This window comes from Bos indicus x Bos taurus, chromosome 3 (genome assembly GCF_003369695.1).
Source record: "Bos indicus x Bos taurus breed Angus x Brahman F1 hybrid chromosome 3, Bos_hybrid_MaternalHap_v2.0, whole genome shotgun sequence".
NCBI lineage: Eukaryota > Metazoa > Chordata > Mammalia > Artiodactyla > Bovidae > Bos > Bos indicus x Bos taurus.
The window spans coordinates 108,058,946-108,083,571 of NC_040078.1; the positions used below are offsets into that span (position 1 = coordinate 108,058,946).

Below are 24,626 nucleotides of genomic sequence, written 5' to 3' on the forward strand. Positions count from 1 at the left end.
TCCAAGTCCCCGGGGATGCTCTCCAGGTCTCAGGAGAGGCTGAGAGTGGAATGGTGAAGCGTAGGGGGCTGTGGGACCAGACGGATCTGGGTACAGATCCTGGCTCCCCTTCTTATCAGCTGTGTGACTTTAGGCCAGCTCCTTATCCTTTCTGTGCCTCAGTTTCCTGATATGGTGGTAATGACAGTCCCTACCTCACAGAGTTATTTCGAGGATTAAGGAGCATGATGTACACAGAGTGCTTAGCCTAAGTAGGTGATGGATGAGTGAAAGCTGTTGTAATGTGGAGCCTGGGCAGCACATCATACAAAAACAAGTGAGCGAGGAGGACAACCAAAATGTAAATAAACTTTTACCACCATCCCACTCGGTCTAAGGCACCCTGACATAATACTTACCCAAGCACTGACTTTGTGCTTTGTTTTCATTATCTCACATTAACTATTCCTATTTTGCAGATGAGAAAAGTGTTGCCCAGAGAGTTTGAATGACCTATCCAAGGCAGCAAGACTAGTTGGTTGTAAAGCCTAGAAGAAAACCCATGTAATCTGATGGTCAGATAACATGAACAACAATGATAGGTGTATGTCATTTTTAGACACCCTGCTGAGGTGAACAGCACTGTCCAGTGCTTGGGGGGTGTGCCCAAAGCAGAGGGAGTTCCAGAACTCAGGACTGAACCAGGGAGAGAAGTGGGGACCGTGGGTTTTTGGAGTTAATTGGCTAGGATCTGTCACCTTCTTCACCACTGTGCAACCAGGCAAATCTCATAAGGCTCAGGAAAGTTGGATGAGTCACCTAGAATCCGCAAGAAAGTCAGGAAACCTTCTTGTGTGTCCATTCAGAGGACTGTGCACTGAGAAGTGACCTACATATGGTGGCTAAGAATGTGGGCCGTGGCATCTGTCCAGACTTCCATCCTGGCCTCACCAACTGCTACCCATGGGACCTTGGGCAAGCTAGTTTCCTCACGTGTCAAAAGATGATGATGACAGGACCTGCCCGGTAGGACTGTTGTGAGACCTAGAGGAGAGATGATACACATCAACGCTTAGAATGAGAGCCCGGCACAGTGTAAGTGCTCATTAAATGTTAGCTATAAAATCAATTTCATATGTACAATGTATATTATCGTGTTATTGCTGGGGCTGAAGCAGTGCAGAAAAATAATGCCTAGTGCTCCTTCTCCCCCTTTCCCGGAATTATTTTTCTTCATTCTCAAAACCATCCTGGGAAGAAAAGTTCAACCTTTCCACTTCCCAACCATAGAAGAGGAAACGCAGGCCCAAAGAGGTTGAGGCACTTGTCCAAAATGGCCCAGAAAATCAGTGGCAGGTGCAGTCTCCTAGTTTGTTCCCCCGCTTCTGATTCTTTGTGGCAACCCCATGGCCCTGGTGATGTGCTCTGAGCCCCTTCTTTAGTAGCACTGTGCTGGGTTCCGGGGAGAGAGCACCCAGAGGGTCAGGGAAGGCCCCATAGACACTGGTACCACTAAGCTAGGTCATGAAGAATGAGTTGGGAGTTGTCTCTGGGGCTTCTAACTCAGGGCCTGATCCCTAAGAGGTAAAACGACTCAGCCCCAGTGCCCTCAGACTCCACTAGTTCTGCCTTCCTGAAACTTCAAGCCTCTTCCTGCCATGCTCAGAACACTTCCGCATACATGATCCCAACACAGAAGGGTCAAGGCTGCTAGACTCTGGGAAGCCACCTTTCAGGATACTTACACGACTACAGATTCCTTTAGGTCCCAACTCCTGCTTCTACTGCAGCCCTACCCAGAGACTGACCCACGCATCCCAGCCTCAAAGGCAGGGGCCAGGTAGCTGGCTCCAGACTTCACTCCACTGTTTATCTTTAGGATGACCCAAACTGGGTCATTTGTCATCTCTGAACCTCAGTACATAAAATGAATCATTCCCTTGCCTATCCACCCATCCATCCTGCATCCATCCATTCATCCACCTGCCAGCCACCCGTGCACCCAGGCAACCATCCATTCATCTACCTATACTCCACTCATCCATGCAACCCTTGATCACCTCTTCAGCCACCCACCTATCCACTTACCCAACCACTCCCCATCCATCCTCTCAACCAATCATCCAGTTTAACAGGTCCCATGTTGAGAAGTTGGAGAAGGAAATGGCAACCCACTCCAGTGTTCTTGCCTGGAGAATCCCATGGACGGAGAAGCCTGGTAGGCTGCAGTCGATGGGGTCGCACAGAGTCGGACACGACTGAAGCGACTTAGCAGCAGCATGTTGAGAAGTAGGAACATGGAGGTAAATAAGACCAGTCCCCCTGTTCTTAAAATGCTCCTAGCTAGCCTCTTCCCTTCCCCTACCTCTCAGCCATATAGAGTAGGCATGTGAGAGCCCAAGTGAGATCACCAACTGGGAGGAAACAATGAAGTCTATTGTTACATCCATGGATCTTGTGTGTCAGAGCACTGGCAACCTCCTTGCCCTACTCATTTCTTCAGGGCCTTACAGAAGATGGAGTCGGCATGGCCTCTGCATGGCCCTAGGACTCCCCTTAGCTCCAAATTCTCATTCCAGGGACGCCAGGTACTGACCTGAACTAGAGGAATTTCAAAGCAAGTGAGGGAGAGGAAGGAGCTTGTGAATATAACTTCTGCCAAGGCTGAAGATCACCACTGGGTCTGTTTTACTACCAGAAACAGCAGCAGCATCTCAGCACCAAAAAGGTCTGGGGAATGTTCTAGACCCAGGCCTGTCCCCACCAAGCTGTGTGATCTTGAGTAAGTCCCCTGCCGTTCTCTGGATCTCAGTGCAGTTGGGGTGGGGGTGGGGGTGTGTCCTGGGTCCTCCCCACTTTGAGGTGACCCCTCTCCATCCTCTCTTCCCTTCCGGCCTGGGTGGGCCTGCCATTCTGACAATGGAGCCTGTCTGAGCAGCCCACACACGAGGAGGAGTATGAAATGACGTGGTTGGTGTCCACAGCCCTGAGTCCTCTGGCTATTCAACCCCGCCCTCTCCTGACACAAACAACCCTCAGTCACCTCCCCCTCCCACCCCCCAGAATCCGGGCACAGCTGGGGCTTGCTATGCCCTGGTCACCCCATGAATCACCCCTCTATGGTCCCCGGGGGAGTGGTCCAGGGAGCATCCTACGCCCCAAGCGGGGTGAGGGCCAGAACTAAGGCCCTCAAGCAGGCAGTGTCCACAGGAACAATGGGGGCCTGTGGCTGGCAGCCGGAATGTGGCCATTGTCCTGCCCTGGCCCCCAACCCCAAGGCCTCAGGTCCCCAGGCCGGGCAGGCTGGCGTGGGTCGGTGCGTCAAGCGCTCGTGTGCCAGGGCCAGGACACACAGCCTGCCGCTTCCCCTCTCTGGGCAGGCGGACGGGTGGGCCACCAGGCCAGAGCCCACCTCCGCACCCCAGCTCACAAAGGGTCACATGCGCAGGGTGAGGAGAAGCAAGACCGGACCCAGGGAGGCCAAGCCAGCCTCGGACCCACTCATCCCTGGGGTACTTGGAGCAGACTCAGAGAAGGTGCCTCACGGCTCCAAGACCCAAGCTATACATCACAGTGGGGAGGGGGACCACATTAGAATAATGCAGGATTAGAGAGGGGTTGCTATAGCGACGTATTAGGGCAATACATCCAGGGAGCCCGGCCCCTTGGTGATGTATGACTCTGCTCAGCCGAGGGGAGCAGCGGGAGGGGGCCTGTCCCGCCCCTCCGAGGGGCGAGCGGACGCCAAACGTGCTCTGCATTGGAGGAGAACACCTGCCTCGGACTCCAAAAAAAGGCTCCTGAGAATCATGTCAAGACCAAGACAGACACCCTGCACCCCAGCCTCCAACAACCCCCACTGGGGTCTGCGCTGAGCTCGGCTCCCAGTCCAGATCCCAGCTCCAGCCTCTGCCTCAGTCCCGGCCTCCAACCCTGCCCTCCAGGCCCTCTCCTTTCTGCTTCAGTGCTGAGAACCATTCCCATACTGTGTCCCCAGCATCCAGTGGGGTCAGCAGAACTATATGGGAGTGGGATGGAGGAGGCAAAGAAGAAAACAGAGTGGGGAGAGGTAAGAAACACCCCTCAATCAAATCACTCAAAGCTGTTCATTTGAGAGGTTGAGGTTGAGGGTGCCCATCCTGGTCCCTCCTCACCCACAGGCCTCCCCATGCCAGTATCTGGGTGCCCTACCCCCACCTCATCCCAGATCTTGGAATTTAACTTCCCTCTACATACCCCTCAGGGCCACCAAGGGGCTATTGCTGTAGACTAGCCCTAGAGTCAGACTTGGATGAGGCTCCCAACGAAGGAGAACATGTTAAAACATCTTCATGTAATGTTTGTAATAAATTGCATGACAAAGTCAGACCATGGACTCCCTTTCCAAGTTCTGCAGCATGTCATTTGTACTGGCTTCCCCCGTCTCAGAGGCCCCCTGTTCTCAACCCCCTGGGGACTTCGAGTTTCTCTTCAGATAACCTGCTTGGCTGTATCTGCCTTAGTGAGGAAGAAGAGGCAGGATGGATAACCCCCTTCAAGAATCATAGGTGTGAGAGACAGATAAATTAGGAGGCTGGAATTAGCATATGAAAGACTGTCTATATAACATAGATAATCTACAAGGACCTACTGTGTAGCACAAGGAACTATACTCAATACTCTATAATAACCTACGAGGAAAAAGAATATGAAGAAGAACAGATGTAACAATATGTGTAACTAAATCACTTTGCTGTCCACATGAAACTAACACAGCATTGTAAATCTACTATATTCCGATATAAAAAATTTTTTTTTCATTTTTGTAACATTTATTTATTTGGCTGCATGAAGTCTTGGTTGTGGCGCACAGGCTTCTCTCCAGCTGCTGTGTGCAGGCTTAATTGCCTCACAGCATGTGGGATCCCAATTCCCTGACCAGGGATAGAACCAGCAACCCCCCACACACACACTGAAAGGTGGAGTCTCAACCCCTGGACCACCAGGGAAGTCCCTTAAAATTTTTTTATAAAAAAGAAAATGCTTAGGACCTTTCCCTAGCTTCTCAAAAAAAAAAAAAAAAAAAAAATTTGTTAAGTGTGCGTATATCCCTATCTACCTCTCTATATATCTTGACTTTCCATCTGTGTAAACATGTCTGTGTGTAACTCATTGTGTGGGTGTGTGTGTGTGTGCACATGCACACGCCTTGCCTCCTGACTGGTAATTTTTGGTTAATTCAATTGATTACAATAATTACACAATCCCCCAAAAGTCTTCATTTTTCCTTGTGAAAGTAACACTCTGGCCCAGTGCCAGAGGGTGGGGGAGTGTGGCTCCAGCCCCAGCTGGAAAGTGCTGACCTAGACTTCCCCCACTCTCACTAGAGGAGGGCAGAGGTCACAGGACAAGGCAGGGTAGAGGCCTTGCCCTCTACATGCATGCACATGCACCCCCTGTGCCCAGGAACACATGTGGGTAAATATACACACACACATACACTTTGGCCCTACCCTGGTGGCGTCCCCACGATGGAAGAAACTTCCTCCCTATGAAGGGCATTTCTTCCCTCACTGTCCTTCATTCTCTGGGAGCCTCCTCCCTCACAATCACATGGACATACATGTTTACACACAATTTATGCACACACAGAGCAGAGGGAAGGGGAGAGGCCAAAAGAAGGTAGGTGAAGAGATCACGTGTGCCCAGAAGGCAGCTCCCCGGTGGGGGAGCAGAGGGCCCAGGGCACACTGAGTGGGAGGGCAGCTTCATGGCTTCCTCTCTTCCCCAGCCAGCGACCAAAGGTCAGCCCAGGCGGCTAAGCCACGTGCGGCCCAACCACCCCCGTCGGGTCATGTGAGCCCAGGACCAAAGCCTCATCAACACACCATTGTCCTCCAGAGCCCAGCCTCATGCTGGAGGGAGCAAGTCCCCTCCAGCCCAAGCCCATTCAGGGCCCTGTGGTCCAGGAATCTGTGGTCCTCTCCTGAGGGGACCCTCTCAGCCCCCACCTTGAGGACAAGCTGCCTGATGCTCAGACTAATCTTAACCTCTTCAGGACCTCCCATCCACTTCTGAGACATGGGAAGAAATGAGCTTTCCACTTGCACTGAGAGTGCCTGGGGTGGGAGTGGTGAGCGGGCGGAGGAGGAAAGGACCTCTTTCTCTTGTGCCCTCTGAGGGGTGCATACACCACCCCAGCCACCCCCATCCCCTCCTATACCCTACATATTCTGGAGAGGAGAAAGAGTGAAGTGGAGAAGGGCCCAAGAGTTGCCCTGAAGGTCATCTTGCACGTCAGCACAGGGATGGGCCCCATAGCCCCTTGTGCCCTGGCTCCCAGCCTGGACCACAACACAGGCTCCATTGACTCCTGGGCACCCTCTTTCCCAAGATGCACACAAAACTGTGGGCTCGTGGTTCCGGCCCACGGGTCCCGGAGTCCCACAAGGCTCCACAGGGCCTGGCCCCACAGGACCCACCCAGGAAAAGAGACCAGAGCTGGCTCGCTGGACGGCGTGGGTGGATGCATCTCCTAAGAAGCTAGCAGAAGAGAGGAAGAAGGAAGGGAGGGACATTTCGCAGGATCTTCCCGATCTGGGCTAAAGGCCCTCGTGGCCCACCCCTGAGCCCCACCCTACCCCGCCAGGAGTGGAGTCAAAGATCTCAAGTACCCAACTAGGATAGATTCTCCACCAGGGCCTCCTCTACCCACCCCTCTTCCCTCCTGACTCCTTGCAAAAACGGGAACTGCTGCCCCTGCCGCCAAGACTAAGCCTGGGACAAAGCCACCCTGGCCCATGCTCTATCTCCTGCAAGGGAAGTCAGGTGGAAAAGGATGGTTATATCTGGGGGAGGGGGACGGGAGGAAAGCCAGGCTCCAGCAAGGGGAGGGCTGCCCCAGCAGGATGACAAGGAGATGATTAAACCCACAGAGAAGATTGATAAGAGAGCTAAACAGCTGCAGCTCTGCAAGGTGGGCTGGGGACAGATCTCATCTTGTCCTGGCGTCTCTCAGAGCACTCTGGTGGGGGTTGGGGGGGGGGGGTGCTGGGCAGTCTGGCTGAGCTTATGACATACCCAAGCTCCCCAGGACTGGGGGTGAGGGAGGCTCACACCTCCTTTCCCCACCCCCCAGGCCTCTGATGGTGACTTTCCGAACCCAGTGCCCACTCCCACCAGCCCAGAGTTGCCTCCCCTCTCGACACCCCTCTGTACCTAGGCAGCGCACCCCTTCTCACCGGTGCCCCTTCACCCACAGCATCTCGGCCACAGCTCTCACTCTCGTTATTATTAGATGTGATTTACAGCGGAAATGCTGAGTCAGACAAACCAAGACTCCCCAGCAGAGGCAGTGAGAGAGGAGAGTCCAGGGGAGGTGGCCCTCTCGGGCACAGGGTTCTCAGAAGAAAGTCAGGAGACAGGGATCCGGGATGAGCTGGAGAGTCATCACTCCTGTTTCTCCTGTCTGTTCCAAGCCCAGGATCCTCACCTGGGTCTCTTGAAGTTTCAGACCCCTTTTTCTGATTCCCCACCCAGCTTTTCAGCCTCTGATCTTCCTTGACAAGTTGGAAGAGAACAGCCCAGGGATCCAGAAGACTTGACATCGAGGTCGTTCTGCTGGGCCATTTCTTCACACCACGGCTCATGATCCAGAGATGGAGAGAAGCGGGAAAAGTGCATTGCTGGGGTCTCCGCCCCCCAGTCTGCAGCAGAAAGCATGGGCACTGTGTGCTCCTGTGGGCATCCGGGACACGTGTGGTGCACGGCTCTGCTCCCACCTTGCACCGAAGAGCTCAGCGGGCAGGTCCATCTCCGCTCCCTAGGTCTCTGACTCCCTAGCAGGGAGGAACTGGGCATTGTTGCCAAAAATAAACGTTCGCTCTCCCGCTCCCTGGCTCCCGGCTCCCGCTCATTAGGATGCGTGGCGTTTGGCTGCGGTCCCACACCTTGCAGCTCATTATAAATATGCAGTCGCTGCTGGCGCTACCCCAATCATCTCTGCAATCAGAGCTTTTAATTAGGTTAATTAAATTGTATCAAATCTCGCAGGGACGCAGTTCACTGATGCTGATGAGGCAGCCAAAACAGACCCCAGCTCCTGCGCTAATGAAGGCCGCTGCCTGCCTGCGCAGCGAGGGAGCCCAAGCGCATAATAAACGGGTGCGTCCTCTGGGAGGAGCTGCTGCTGCCCAGACCCTGGGCTCTGGGGACCTGGCAGGGGGTCTGCCCCAGCCCACCAGGCTCCAGCTGCAGCAGAGACTCCTGCTGCGGAGGACCATCGCCTTCACTTGAGAACTAACACTCGAGAACTAACCTGAGCAGCTTCAGGAGGCCAGGCAGGTGGGCTGGGTCAGGGCCACGCTGAGAACTTGCCACCCCTACACGGCAAACTTAGGTGTGCCCCCAAGATCCACTGGCTCCATCTGGGATTCCCTCTTTCCCTCTCCTCCAGAATGGCCCAACAAGGCCAGGGCCCAGCCCCTACACACACACACACACACACGCACACACACAGCTGCCACTGCCCCTCTGGATTGTCTTACTAGGGAGGCCAGACTGAGACTACAAAGCTCGTCCAGTCACTGCTGGCCTAGTCTCCATCTGCCGTGGAGGCCATCTGCCCCATTCGGGGGCAGGTGGGTGTGGTTTATAACGCTACCGGCCAGTAGCAGGACAGGGTGGTGCCCCGTAATCTCCACGTGCCAGATGGACCCTAAATCTCCCCACATACCACTCCACCTCAAGAGCTCTCTCTGAGGGAGGGACACTTGCCCTCCAACCCCCTGGGATCAAATTAGCTCGAAATGCAAGAGGTCCACCCTTTCCCCAGCCCCTGCCCATGCCAGTCCCCTGGCAATCCACAGCTGGCCACAGACTCCAGAACTAGAGGGCCCCGCAAAGGTCCTCCCCTGTCTTTATGCAGGAAAGCAGGTGCTGCCACCTTTAAAGGGACTGTCCCCAACGTTCTACACAGCCTGGCTCCAACCCCCTCCTCTTAACCCCTCTGTCACTGGCCTCAGTGTCACTGAGCAGCTGAGAAGAGAAGATGGGGAAATTTTCAGTGCTCTCGGGACATGTTTCTGCTGTAGAAGCTGGTTTTTTGGTTTGGAAAGGTTTTTTGTTTTTTTTCCATCCAGTAATGTGAACACATGAAACCTGAAACCACCCCCCCATTTGTCACCTCAGAAAGAAGCCTTTGGGGGAACTTGGAGAGAGCTGTAAATGAGTCAGGCTGATTCAGGGCAGCGGGGGCTGCCCAGCTGCCTCCGGGGCACCACAATTCATTAACACTTATGATCTGGGCTTGGCCATCAGGTGACAGACGACAGGAGGAAAGGAAAGGGCTTCCTTTCCACCCTTTACCCCAAAGAGCAGCCCCCCGATAAACTCCTCTTGGTGAGAAACAGTAGGTCCCTGGCTCTGCTTTGAACCAGCCTCTACCATTACCCTCAGCACCACCGCCCCGCCCAGTCAGCTCGCCTCGCACAAGAGAGGAAAGGGCCATGGCCATTACCAGGGCCATCAAGGGATGCAGACAAAACTGGGCAGGGAGAACGAGGTAGCCCCTTCAGTTAGGAGAGATACAGATTAGACTGCACTTTCCCAAAAGTACTGACGATGCATCTGGAAATAAGGAACAGGGAGATTCCTTATAGGGAGTCTGAGGAAGCAGGAGAGGTTTTTTTCCATCTGACCAGAGAAGTCAGGGAAGGAGAACAAGCAGAAGCATGAACTGGGCAGCCTCTCGAACCTCCTAAGTCTACGCACTGGGCTTGGGGAAGGAAACTGCCTCTTGGAGTTCCGAGGCTGCTCTCTGCCTCTTCCCCGCAGTTCTGCTGAGACAGACCCAGGGAGATGGGCGGCGGGAGCCCTGCCAGCAGGGAGGCCCCGTGACCTGGCTGGCAAGAGAGCGCACCCCCTGACCCCAGGAGACAGCTGCACAAGAAACCTGCCAGCTCAGCCCCAAGACGGTCTTTCACGTCCGCCTTTGACTCCGCTCACCTGGGCCTCCGAGCCAGGACTCCCACCCAGGCTTCCCCCGCCCTTCTCTGACACCCTGTGCATGAGGCTCTGTGAACTGGCGCTGGGAGAGCTCAAGGAGGAAGGGAGGCCAGCACCAGACACCCACTCACCTCTCTGTCTCAAGTCCCAGCAGGCCCGGCCTCGCTGGCCTCCACAGGTCGGCAGAGCGAGTCTGCATCTGCTCGCAAACAGAACTGCACATGGGCAGAACCCACCATGTCTCAGTGGAACCACCCATCATCGGACAACCTGGGACACCAGCACAGGCTTCCTCCATGACCCTCACCAGAATGTGAGGGGAGGGCTCTTTCCAGTCCCTTGGGGGCCACACCAATCTCAAGCTGGGTGGGGAGGTGGGGATAGGAAGGGGACTGGGGTGCAGAACATCTTTTTTCACAGGAGCTCACTTACGTGGCATTAAATCCAATTACCAAATGCCTACTAAGCACCTATGGAGTATTGGGTGCTTTCAACGCCAGCACCCTGAGAGCTAACCTCAGCAAAGGGGCAGGAGCTCCACCTACTGGGCCCTTCCCCACTCTGTTGTCAGGAATTGGTCCAGTGTAAGGGTTTTCTTCTACTGTTGCCTGGAATATCCCATGGATGGAGGAGCCTAGTAGGCTGCAGTCCATGGGGTTGCACAGAGTTGGACACGACTGAAGCGACTTAGCAGCAGCAAGGTTTTCTTCAAATAAAACCAGAATAGCCAGGGCTTGATATTCTCCTGCTTCAATCAGAAGGGCAATCAGATGCTTCAATCAGATGTGGCAATGGACTAAGACGGAGCTGGGTCAGCCGGTTCTCTGTGCTAGAGAGGCCTGGGGCTTCCATGTCACCCGTGCAGCTGCTGCTTTGGAAACCTGGGTTTGTACAAGAGATCTGATTCACATGTGTTCTGCCAAGAGAAATGCTCTCCACCTCTGGAGGCTGTCACATTCTTCTTGGCACAGCTAGAATAGATGCCACCAAGAGCCCAAGCACCCTCTGGACCTGGATGGGATGGATCCTAAAGAAACAATAATCTCTCTTTTCCAAGCAAGGAGCCAGGAGTCTGAGGTTCCAACAGGCAAGAAAACGTCAAAGCCCTTGGCCTGTTTTCGGGACTCATGAAGCTGAAGCCTCTTGGGTTCATCAGAGGGGCAGCCAATCTTACCCCTTAGAATCCTCGGGCCTCAAAGACAGCCTTCAGTTTAAGAGCAGCTCCGGACCCCTAGGCTTCCCAGGTGGCACTAGCTAGCGGTAAGGAACCCACCTGCCGAAGCAGGAGACGTAAGGGACACAAGTGTAATCCTTGGGTCGGGAAGATCCCCTGGAGAAGGACATGGCAACCCACTCCAGTATTCTTGCCTGGGAAACCCATGGACAGAGGAGCCTGGTGGGCTACAGTCCATGGGGTCACAGAGTCGGACAAACTGAGCAGCTTTCAGGATCCCTAGCTTTATCCCTTACGGAGCTAGTGCTCTGATGACTTCTACCCTGGAACTTACTCAGAGAGGATGGATCTTCCTGCTCCATTTGACCTGTGCACCTATGTGAGGACTTGTGGGTGCTAACCTGTGTCCAGGGGCTTCCCTGGTAGCTCAGTTGGTAAAGACTCTGCCTGCAATGCAGGAGACCCCAGTTCAATTCCTGGGTCAGGAAGATTCCCTGGAGAAGGGATAGGCTACCCACTCCAGTATTCCTAGGCTTCCCTGGTGGCTCAGACAGTAAAGAATCTGCTTGCAATGTGGGAGACCTGGGTTCGATCCCTGGGTTGGGAAGATCCCCTGGAGTAGGGTATGGCATTCCACTCCAGTATTCTTGTCTGGAGGATTCCCATGGACAGAGGAGCCTGGCAGGCTACATACATGGAGTCAGACATGACTGAATGACTAAGCACAGCAACCTGCATCCATGAAACCCTAGTGTTGTTTGGGAACCAGAGGGTATGCAGATATGCACACACCCGTGTTTCAGCCTGAGTGGTTGGTACCATGTGCATCTATTAACCTGAGTCTACAGTGTGGGCAGCTTTGTGTGGGAGTGTGCTCCACCAAAAGCATTTAGGTGTACTCCCCACCTTCCTCCCACCTTCCCCCCAAGCAGGGACAAGGGAGTCAGAGCAGCAGGATCAAGCTGTGCTGTCCCAGGAACAGACTGCTGCTGGATTGGCCTGCTCCTCTATCCAACACCCATGTGATGAGTCCTTTCCTGGCTCAGGTCTCACCTCTCTAAATGCCTTTGTCATAAGACTGTCGACATTCACTTAGCTCAGCACCTTTCCAGACTGGGAAGCGCTTCCTTCCTGAAGGCAAAAGCTGCTGGCTTCTAATCCCTTGGCCCTTCTTCCTGTTTTCCAGGGCCCCCAGACCTATATCCCACCGAGTACATCCTGACGAAACAGGCTTTCATTTTAAGCTTTGTACAGAACATAACAGTCATGGAAATTAAGTTTTAACTTTTTTTTAATCTTTAAAATCCACACAGAGCAGTTCCCCCTCTAGGGAATGAGGTGTAAGCAAGCCTCCCAGAATCCTGCTCCTCCCACATTTGCTCTAAGCATGCTCAGCCCTGTCCTGACTGGTCTCGGCCTACCATCCCTATATGGGCAGGGAAGGGAAGGGTGAGACTCTGGGAAGTCTGTGTCTGCTGCACACACCCTGGGGCTGGGGTCTCTATTTCCAGGGTGAGGGCCTGTACCAAGCCATTTATAGCCTTGCCATCAAGAACTGGCCAGGAGGGCAGGAACACAGAGCCTGGTCTGAGTTTCATCAATAAAGAAGTGCCCCTGTGAGTTCCTGATTCCAAGGGTTTCTACCTTCAGCTGTAAAGTGTGAAAGAAAAAAAAAAAAAAATCATTCCTGGCTAACTTATTCAGCCACCTGAATATCCAATAAATGAAGAATGAATGAGGGTAAAATCAGTTTATCCACTAGATAAAACATTATGCAAATATTAAAAATATTTAGTTTTTACTGTGAGCATATATTAAAATTTTAATGGTGTAACCAAATGGAAAAGAGCTAACGATTTAATAGTAAATGAAAAAAGTCAGCCATAGAAGAATTTAATTACAACTCCAAAACACAAACACCAACAGTGCCAACCCCCACAGATGGCGGAGACCAACCAGGGTGCTCTTGGTAGTGCTCGCCCCAGCTCCCCTGACGTCCTAGCCTGTAAGTATACGCAAAAGTTACCTGCTGTTCTTGAGTAAGTGTTGGGGTTAGGAATGAACTCATCTGTTTGCCAAACTTGCTATATAAAAGATTATACTCCTTATAAAATGAAAAAAATGAAAGTATAGAAAAGTAAGACTGGGGTCAGGCAGTTCCACGCGGTTCAGTGGCTGGACTTTGGCACTTTCATTGCCCCGGGCCTGGGTTGGATCCCTGGTAGGGGAGCTGGGATCTCAGAGGCTGCACGGCTCAGCCCAAAAACAGACTGAATTCAACAACCCACAATTCAGATGGGGGAAGGGGCTTTAATGTTGTTCGTATCGAATGTCAAATCTACAAAAAAATTATGGTTACAAACAGGAAAACCAAGTCACTTCGACCAATGGAATTTGAAGTTACTGGGAGAAGAAAATGTAAACTCTGCTCCATGTGGAATGAGAAGGCTTATCTATAAACTTCAACGCTTCCGACGACTCTCAAATTTGTAAATAGCTGGGGAGTTCACCGTTTCTTTCTTCACTTTTACCTTCTGAGTTTTATCCTACAAAACAAAAAAGTTACCAGTAAAGGCTGTAACAAGAGAGGGCTGTGTAAAATAGAAAGTTTAATAACTAAAGCCCCTAATTCAGCCCATCTCAACATTCAAAAGAGACAAAGCCCTTCGTCCTAAGGCATCCCTGACTGGATGACTCAAGTCCTCCCCCAGGCTTCCATAATGATGCTGGTTGGCTGTGCAGAAGTTCTTGTGAAAACTGAGAAGAAAGGTACTCAAATCATTAATTCTTTTTTGGTAGGGCTTCTCTTATGGAACCCCAGTTGAGAAAGGCAGACCAAAATGATCTGCAAAGCCAAAGAATTTGACATTTAGAGGAATGATAATAATATGAAAGGGGCATCTTATATTCCTTAGCTCTGCTATTTAACTACACAATGTTGTCTATTTTTAAATACCAGTGAACGACACGCACTGTTTTGTTAACCTGTTTAAATGTTACAGATAGCTGTTCATAAGCTATAAAGTTCACATGCCACCCAATCCTACCCTTGGCTGTTCCAAAGCACTGACTAATAAGCCCCTTATTACCTTCTTAATCAAGGAACATTTCAACACTGTCAGAGTAACAGACACTGGCTCAAACCACTGCCCCTGAGGAGCAGACATTTTCACTGGGGTTGATTTACACAAAGCTGAAATCCAGTTTCAGTTAAGACCTTTACAAGGAAAAAAATAAAATGAATGCCTAAGGCTCTCACTCCTCACCAGAAGGTCTTTGCGAGTCTGAATTTTCTGCGCAATAACGAACAATTTCCTCTCACGCTCAATCCGCTGTGTCAGGCAGTCATACTGCTTCTGCCTCTCTTTCGCTATCCGCTGCAGAGGAAGCACACCTTTTCAGTGAAACAATTAATACAATAAAAACGAGTAAGAAACTGTTTTTGAGTCCACTTAGGCCCAAATGCATAAATGGTTTCGTCAATTCCCTCCTTACTCCAGAATCAATGTAACAAGACACTCTGAAGTTGTCCATTTTAAGAGCACTGCATTCCAGAGGCCAATGGAACCTTGGTGACTTACCCAGGGACACACGGTTCACCTGGAGAGAGGCAGGGCTGCGCCTCGAGAGTCACAGATCCCAGGAATCTTTCCACTACTACTCAGAGCTGCTTCACCCTTTGTGTGAGCATCCCAGTCACCTAACGTGACACAGTATATAGAGAAGCAGAGAAGGGTCCCTGGGCAGTGACCGCAGAACTCAAGAGAGCAGAAGGACTCTCTGTCAGTAAAAGCTGACCTGAAAATTCTCACTGCTGATGACCCCTCAAAGTCCAGTGGTCCTGAACTCTTCCTTGGTGACACAGTGCATAGGAACTCACCTGCCAGTGCAGGGGACACAGGTTCGAACCCTCGTCCGGGAAGATCTCACGTGCCACAGAGCAACTAAGCCCATGTGTCACAACTGTTGAGCCGGCGAGCCCTAGAGCCCATGCTCCGGAACAAGAAAAACCACCACGATGAGCTGCACCGCAACGAGAGAGTAGCCCTGCTCGCCACAACCAGAGAAAACCCCTGTGCAGCAAAAAGACCCAGAGCAACCAAAAATAAAAAAAAAAGAAAGAAATGGCCCTTCAATACTAGGGAATTATGACCTCTGAGAAACTGATGAAAGCTTTGGATTCTTTCTTTTTCTGGAGAGTCTTTCTTCACATAAATGTACATATATGTTTGTATAAATTCATACAAACATACATACCTAGTCACATAAAATTTTAAGGTGGGAAGAAGGTGTTCACAGACTTCCTAAAGCCATTCATGGATTTCCCAAACCCTCCAAGTTACAGACTAAAAATTCCCTTGTAAGCCACCACTAGCAGTCTCTTATTAATCAAAATAATTTTGCTTTCAATAAGAGATTTAAAACCACCACCACCACCAGACAAAAGGGCAAGATTCAAACTTTCCCAGCTTTTCCAAAGGTATGTTGGTGAACTGTCCTACACAGGACCAATCTCTTTAGGGACCACTGCATACTTGAGACGCGTCAGTAACACAGCTAATTGAAAACACAACTCCCTGACAAACAAGGTTAGCACTAGAACACTAGTCAGCCAGCTCTTCAGCTGGAAGTGTTATCTTCAAATATTACTGGGCCTCAGACGTAAACGATTCACCAATTCTAGCATAGTCTCACAGCAGTGGTTTCAGACAGCTTTTGTTTTCACTTCATTGCACAGACTGTCAAATTTATGGGATTACCCAATATAGTCAAACTAATTACGGGTATTTATATTACTAAAGCAAGTTTAGCTGCCTCTGAGCTAGAGAAGCTGCTGTGAAATTAAACATTGGAAGCAAAGCTGATGCGGTGTAAATGATTCAAATCAAAACAGAACAGCTGTCTGCTTGAAACACACTGACAGCAGTTTTTTAAATGAATCAGTCAGAAGTGAGAGTTCAACTCCAGAAGACTTGGAGGAAAAGCATGTCTTCTGCATGAACCCAGTTACAGCAATGGAAAACACCATAAGGACAAATCGATCCAAAATCTGGGCTACAAATGCAGAACATGAAAGACCTTGGGATATGCATAGGCACTGTTAAAGGTTTAATATCAAAGTATACCAAATCCCTTCATCTTCAGTGTCCCCCTCCCCCGCTCTGTGTATTTTAAAACTGTTACCATCTGTTACAGCATTGAAAGCATAAGCCCAGGGTCAGAAGTGGAGTCAAATGCAGACCTAGGGAATTCCCTGGTGGTGCAATGGTTAGGACCCTGTGCTTTGCTGGGGCCCAGATTCAACTTCTGGTCAGGGAACCAAGATCTCACAAACTTCACAGCATGGCCAAAAAAGAAAAAAAAGAGAAGAAAACAGAGGCAGACCTAAAGACCAGAACCTATGGTCCTGACCACTATGCCACACATCCTCTAATCTTAGAAACTAAGAAACCTTCCTCCACTTCCATTCCCATCACCAAATTCTCCTTCTGTTTCTCCAAAGAGAACTTAGTACTTTTTCCACAAATAATCTTATAGAATGCTGTGCGGGGGGTTGGGGGGTGGAGAGGTGAGACAGTGTGGGGGAGACAGCGGGGGGAAAAGGAGGAAAGGAACCTAGATTCCCATAAACTCAGACCTGAAGAAAAATGGAGAAACTTACCTTAAGTCGAGTCTGATTGTTAACTCCTTTCACTTTCTCCTTCTGCAAGGTCTCTATCGTGGGTCTGTTAAAGACTCTGTCAACTAGTTCTGGGGCTGTTCGCAGGTGAGTGGCAATATCAAACTGTTCAACTAAAAGTCAAGACAATCCTTAAGGTGCTGTCTCTAACACCAAACAACACAGACCAACATGCTAGACTGTCCCAGAAACCTTCAAACATTTCATACCTTCCTTTTTGGTATCAAAAAAAAAACATGTTTATTCTGTTGCTTCCCCTGGAAATCCAGCAGATGGAGCTCTGCTTTTAGTCTTTCAATTTTCTGCAACACAGAATATGGTCTCATTTTATGTTGGGTTCTTCTAGGATATCAGAAATGAATTTGCAAAAGTTTAGACCATTTCACATCATTATCACCAGCCAGCAAAGAATTTGCTTCATTCTTTCAAAAGAAAGGATCACTAAAATGTATCAAGCCAGGCATTGCACAAAACTCATTTAATCCTTACAATAATTCTATGAGATAGAAATAAGGAAACAGCCCCAGGAAGTTCATTTGTCCATAATCATGGGGTTAATAAAAGGCAGGGCCAGAATTTAAACCTAAATCTGTCTCATTCTCAAACTTGACCTCTTTCTACTCTACCATGCTAACTATACCTTTAAAACATTATCATAATTAAGTGTACTTTAAGATTAGAAATGCCAGAAGGAATCAACTTATAACTTGAGATCAATGGATTTCTATTTCTCTTCTTAACCAATAAATACATATCAGAATAAACATTTTTAGTTGTTTACCTTTGCTTCTGCAACCCTTTTCATTTCTATATATTTGATATCCTGAGTTCTCATTAGCTTCAGCTGTTCTGGAGTTACTTCTTCCTTCGTCTCCTTAATAACATGAACTCCATCCTAAAAATCCAAATTGAGAACATACAGTTCCTATTACAGTAAAATCATTAACAAGTTGTAGGCACAGTTCATGGCTGGACCAAAGGCTACCTATAACAGCCACTCAATGCACCAGGCCTCTAAGACACATGTTCAACTCAGCACCTCCTGTCACCAACTCAGAACAGCTCCGGCAGTATTTGGATTGAACCTGCACACTACAGACAGAGGTCTAAAGGAAGTGTTCTCTAAATATGGCCCAATGGCTGACATGTCTATTGCATTATGACCAGCAGTCTAGATGTTCAGGTTTGTATACTTTGAAAATGTAGATGATGCCAAGGAAGCAAAAGAGTGTGCCAATGGAATGGAGCTTGATGAACATAGGATCAGAGTTGATTACTCTATAGCAAAAAGACCACATAATCCTACACCAGGAATCTACAAGGGGAGATCTACCTACAGCAGCTCATGCCGTCAAGATTTTACAACAGAGGATATGATTGAGGCTATGATGTTCAGGACTGTCATAGTGGATCTTACAAAGGAAGTGAAGGAGGAGGATGGGGAACTGCTCAAGACAGGGATCAGACCTGCAGAAGACAGTCACCTTCTCCCTACTGTAGTTGTGGAGGATACAGATCACACTCTAGAGCTCAATCATATTCACCTCACTGCTATTAAAGCAAGAAGTTGAAGACTTTCTAAAGCCCGTCCTAGAGTTAGGATATTGTCTGTGGATAATATATTTTTTAAAGTGAACAGTGACTTTTACACCTTCTATGATGACTACTTTTGGTGGAATTAAAATCTTACTTTCATTCTGCATTCAGCACTTTGTTCAATGTTTTCAGAAAAGCATGTTCTGCATATATTTTTTTACAGTCTAAATTTTGATTGCCGAAAAGTTTCTACTGTACAAAATTTCATTTAAATGGTTTTTCTACTGAATCCAGGGTATTCTGAAGATCAAGGCCTGTGTGTAAAATCCTTCCAAACGCAAAAAGCAACAATAAAGTTCGGGTTTTACTTTTCTAACATAAAAAGAAAAGGAAGAACGGAAACGGTTCCAGGCATCAAACGACTGAGACTCGGGCAGAAACGCATGGTGCTTGTGAAAGGGCAGCTTCACCTTGGATACTGACCAGGAGCACCTGACCAACTGGAGAAGGGCTAAATAAAAGCCCAAGATCCTGTCTCTCCATTTCCTCCCTCATCCCTATTTTCCTTTTTGAGCTGCAGCTCAAAATACCAACTGATCCATTAGGCACTCACCTGGAGTTTAACCCGGGTCATTTTATAGTAGAATTCATCTGGATTTTTTTCCAGAGCCTTTTTCCGGAGAGCTCTGAGGTATTCTTGCTTTTTCCGGTAGTCACTAAAAAGCAGGTTAAACAAGTTCACAGCAGAAAAGAAGAAAAAAAACACAACAAGCAAACTTTACAGGCATCTGGTGATATATACAAAATGAAACTCAAAAGAGCTGCAGTGGTAACTAGATTCGATCCACACTCCACTGTTGCAGACCTTGTTCACCTCTCTGTGGTTTCACTCCTATCCCAGTTTTACCTGAAACTAATAACAGTCATTTTTTCATGTAAGTTTTAGTGCCATTTACATCATTACAGGGAGAGACCCAACAAAGCACAAATTAGAACTACTCAGACAAGGCTTTGAGGCAAGTCTGAGCACCAAGTAACCAAATTAAACTACACGTTGTAGTACAGCACTGCAACTAAAATCGTGGACTCTGGAGCCAGACAGTCTGTGTTCAAACCTTGACTCCACCACTTCTGGCTGAGTAATCTTGGATACGTTAGTTAACCACTCTGCATCCCAATTTAATTTGGGGAATGGGCGTGATAATAGTATCCCCTCAAGGTTGCTAGGTGGAATAACTAAGTATAAAAATGGTAACTCTCATAGAGCACTGTCTCAGTTATTATTATTATCTGCCTGAAAAACTCTAGGACCCAGAGCAACCCACTGAATTCATCACCATCTGCTCTGGGAGCATAAAAAAGGACCTCAGCTGACATGCATGGCTAACAAATAATTATAAAATACTTTGCAAATAAAGTGCTAAAGAAGAAGAAGAATGGGGATAATTGTTTTATAAGATGTTTTCAGAGTTCATTATCACCCACGCTCAGTCCCATGAATCCATCTTTCACATCTCTTCATTCCACACCACACATGGTGATGTAAGAGACTCAACAACTGGAATGTTAGATTTTATCTTGAACGTCAAGAAAAGAGAGAGAAAAAAAGATTCAGCTTTTGGCTCAAACACCAAGGCAGAAGCAAATCAAAGCCACCATGAGAAAACGATCTGGAACAACATAATAAAAAAATTCACAATGCAATGACAGTTAAATAAATAACGCGCCACCTAAACAAAGAGAGAAGTTAGGGTCCCAGAAAAGTATCTGACGGGCCGCCAGAGCTTCTGGCCATTTTATCAATGGCAGGAAACTGTCCCTTGTTGGACTCAGGCAATTCAGCTGCAATACAGGGAGGTTGTAAGCTTTTTTGGCAGCACCTCTACTAGAAGGACTGCACTCACTCTGCACGAAGCTTGTAATCTTTCTTTTTCTCCAGCAGGCCCAGATGTTTTCGAAAGCCGGGCTAGAAAACAAAAGGAAAAAAAAAAAAAGTGCTTAGTTTCCTCAGCAAACACATATCCGAATCAACATGACACCTGACAGGAAGGAGAGTCTCTGGAGCGCTCAGGAGATCCATGTCCTGGCGGCCAATGTGCTACCCCGCTCCCTCCCTCCCCCGACTGGGCTCTGCCCAGGGCTGAGAGGCCACAAGCACTGCCATAGTAGGCTTCCTGGCCTATTAAGGACAGAGAAAGGCAACAATGACTCGGCACTAAACGAGCAGTTGCCAGCTGTACTAAAATTACTACGGACTTAATCCAGGGGTTTATAAAATACTATGAAGGGAAAACATAGTAACAGGGAAGCAACTGTGGTTAAGAGAGCTAAATTTAGAGTCTGAAGAACTGGGTTCAAATCCAAGCCGTACCTCTTAACAATCTATGACCTTGCACAAGTCACTTCACTTCTCCGAGTTCCTGTTTCGTAACTATAAAGTGCTTCAAAAGATTGAAGACAAAGGAAAAGAGGGTGGCAGAGAATGAGATGGTTAGATAATATCACCGACTCAATGGACATGAACTGGAGCAAACTCTGGGAGATAGTAGAGGACAGGGAAGCCTGGCGTGCTGCAGTCCGTGGAGTCACCAAGAGTCGGACATGATTAAGCAACTGAACAACAGCAACCATCAAGTGAGAATAACAGGACCTCCTTCTCATGATCAGCCTGAGAATCAAAGGAGACTTTCGAGTGGTAGCCTCCGGGACACAGCAGCTGCCCAGCATATGTGTCCTGTCAGAATTCTAATTTTGGTACAAAGCATGAGAGAAAACCAAGAATGACAGAAAATACTTTCTCTAATAGAGAACTTGGATAGCATGGGAGGTACGAGGATTAAATCTTGGTATTATCTTTCTACAAGCTATCACTTGTTCAGTACTTAACCTATGGCAAGGTCAGTGCTACCAACTTTTGCCTACATCAACATAACAGGCCACGTTTGCTAAAAATTACTACTACATCTTAGGCAATTTTGAAAACATAAAATTAAAGGAAAGAAAAAATCATTATAAAGAATTTGCATGTACTTTTACTTTAGTTTGTAACATCTAGGAGCTTTGACATTCCCAGAAGGTTTTAAAAAAAAAAAGCCTATTCTCCTATAAGGATAAGTATATAACATGAGTAAATAAAATTTTTATCAATGTGGGAAAAAAAAATCAGTACTACAAAGCAATCTGCTAGGCTCATTAAACACAATCTCATTTATCCCCAAACAATCATGGAAAGCAGATAAAGCAGGCACAACTGTTATCCCATTTTTCCAAAAAGGGAAGGCAGTTTAACGAACAGCTTGCCCAAGAACACAGACAGAACTAGTAAGTGGCAAAGCTAGAACTAGACCCATTCTATCTGGGGCCACAGTCTGCTCTTCCCCACTCTCCTACACTGCATCCTCTTCCACTCTGAATGATCTTGATCTTTGATGAAGTACGTAAACTCACTGTTTAAACTTCTATAATAACTTGGACGGGATTTTTAAGTCTATTTTCTCATCCTCACCCCTGAAGTGATGCAAGAAATAACTCAGTATTTAAAAGAATACCCAAGCCCTCTCCTGATCATTATTTTAATTACAGCAAAGGGAGGCTGACAGTAGAGAGAGAAAACCCAAGGGTCAAAAGAGCAACAAAGTGAGGCAGAAATCTTGAAATCTGTCATGTCCACTTGAATGTACACCTGCATTACAGAAGGAAGCCTGGCACTGAATCTGAAATAGTTCACATAATTACCCCTTCCATACCAACTATCTTCCAGTGCTCCCCTACTGCTGCAGTGAGGACCTACAGGAAAGAGTCCAAACTTTACCCAAATAGGGACTGCTCTCTTCAATGTGTTTACCACCCTTTCCAGTATGGCCTTCTCACCTCTCCCACAAAGACCCTCTACTCCCACTCACACATGGCCTCTGTCTTCTCTATGAATCTAAATCAACTACTCAAAATTGTGCCTTTGGTCACACTAGGCAGGCTCTTTAAGCATCAGATTCCTCATTTGTAAAATGAGGATAACATCCTCCTCACAGGGATGTTGTAGGATTACGAGATAATCCTTATACAGCACGTTAGGCTGGACCTAGCATGTGGTCAGTGCTCAAAGGGACAGCTATTATCGTTGCCTTCCAAGTCCAACAGATCTCATAGTGATGCTTTCTCTCATCATCTCTCCTTGTTTTTCCTTTTTTTAAGAATTTTTTTTTTCCTTTTTTTTCTCCCCCTCTCATTGGGCATTTTTAACACATCTCTTACAAAGCTGCTTCTTTGTTCAACCTTTGGTGGCTTTTGGATTCAGAGATCTGATCCCTGACTTTGTCAACTGCCAGCTATAGGTGTATGTCTTTGGGCAAATTATTCAACCTACCTAAGCCTTAGCTTCTCCATCTGCAAATGTAACATAATAGTGGTGCCTACTTTCACACACTATTGAGAGCTAAATGAGATAATAGAGTAAAGCATTCTGCACTGTCTGGCTCTGGCACATAGTAAGCACTGCTAGCTGTTATTACTTTTAGACGTATCTATATATAGATGGGGAAACAGTGGAAACAGTGTCAGACTTTATTTTTCTGGGCTCCAAAATCACTGCAGAAGGTGACTGCAGCCATGAAATTAAAAGACGCTTACTCCTTGGAAGGAAAGTTATGACCAACCTAGATAGCATATTCAAAAGCAGAGACATTACTTTGCCAACAAAGGTCTGTCTAGTCAAGGCTATGGTTTTTCCTGTGGTCATGTATGGATTTGAGAGTTGGACTGTGAAGAAGGCTGAGCACCGAAGGATTGATGCTTTTGAACTGTGGTGTTGGAGAAGACTCTTGAGAGTCCCTTGGAGTGCAAGGAGATCCAACCAGTCCATTCTGAAGGAGATCAGCCCTAGGATTTCTTTGGAAGGAATGATGCTAAAGCTGAAACTCCAATACTTTGGCCACCTCATGCAAAGAGTTGACTCATTGGAAAAGACTCTGATGCTGGGAGGGATTGGGGGCAGGAGGAGAAGGGGACGACAGAGGATGAGATGGCTGGATGGCATCACTGACTCGATGGACATGAGTCTGAGTGAACTCCAGGAGCTGGTGATGGACAGGGAGGCCTGGCGTGCTGCGATTCATGGGGTCGCAAAGAGTCGGACACGACTGAGCAACTGATCTGATCTGATATATAGGTCCAAACAAGGTGGCAAATTACACTACTCCAAACACACCACTGAGCACACAGCAAGTTCACAATAAATGTCTGATAAATGCCATTAAGCCAGAAGACTAAACTGTGGTTGGAGGCCTTAGTTCCATCCCATCCCATCAGTGACACAACTTTAGACACATCCTTCTCCCTTTCCCATCTGTAATACGAAGTTGGACCAGACATCCCTACGGGCCTTTCTGGATAGGATATTGTGTGATTCCTGAGAGTAGTGGAATAATGGATTCTGCCTACATTAAACGAATTCCCACTCAAGTTCCCCACACAGGGACACCCCGCACAAAAGTCCTACGACTGTTTACCTGAATTTGGTGTTTATGACCGAGCAAGCCAATTCTGTTCTGTGAACCTCATTTTCCCCATCTATATAATGGGCTTGGAAAACATGAACATTACGGGGGGAGACATAACAAAAAGCATATGCAGCAGATCTTCAGGGAACCTCAAAACCCAGGCATGATGATGATACTGCATTAGTAACACCGATCTCTTTGGGCTCAGCCCACAGACACAGTGGACAGAGCTGAGCATCTTTAAATACGGACTCCGGTTCCAGTCGGGACACTTAATGGCTGTGTGAACTTTGACCTCAACTTCCCGTAAGAAAATCAAACACTTTTCACACAATATCTTATTTAACCACCTCACCGAAACCTTGCAAGATAGCCCTATCTCCCAGGATTAAGGACAGCCGTTCTTTTCCTAGCGAGAACGAACATGCTCTCCTCCCCAACGGCGAGGCTCCGCCCCAGCCACGCCGGCGTCGCTAGCATATATTTACATATATTTACTTGTACCATGCCCGCAAGGAGAAGACCAAGATCCGCAGGTGGTGGGGTAGGGAGGGCTGTGGGGCGGGAATAGCACATGGGGCCACCGGCAAGCGCTCAGTGGGGCCTGTGGTACCTTACCTGGCTTCGCTCTCGGTGTTCCCGCTGCCGGGACTTAGCCGCCTTCCGAAATGCCGCCGCCATGTCTGCTCACTTCTGGAAAACCTCTGTACACAATGCCGGTTTCGTACCGCTTCAGCCGCCGGACCACGGACCCTACCGGAAATAAGCCAAGCCACCA

At 48.4% G+C, this 24,626-nt stretch overlaps 1 protein-coding gene and 1 pseudogene across 1 annotated transcript; one reads left to right on the forward strand and one right to left on the reverse strand.

The window, feature by feature from the left end:
* Positions 1-12,410: 12,410 nt before the first annotated feature.
* On the reverse strand, positions 12,411-24,626 carry UTP11 (UTP11, small subunit processome component). Its single transcript, XM_027537768.1, is given in 9 exon segments — positions 12,411-13,683; positions 14,404-14,514; positions 16,800-16,930; positions 17,027-17,053; positions 17,056-17,119; positions 17,599-17,712; positions 18,967-19,069; positions 20,258-20,319; positions 24,467-24,626. Coding segments are annotated over 9 exon segments (759 nt in total). The 5' UTR covers positions 24,530-24,626; the 3' UTR covers positions 12,411-13,599.
* LOC113890109 lies at positions 17,719-18,375 on the forward strand (annotated as a pseudogene).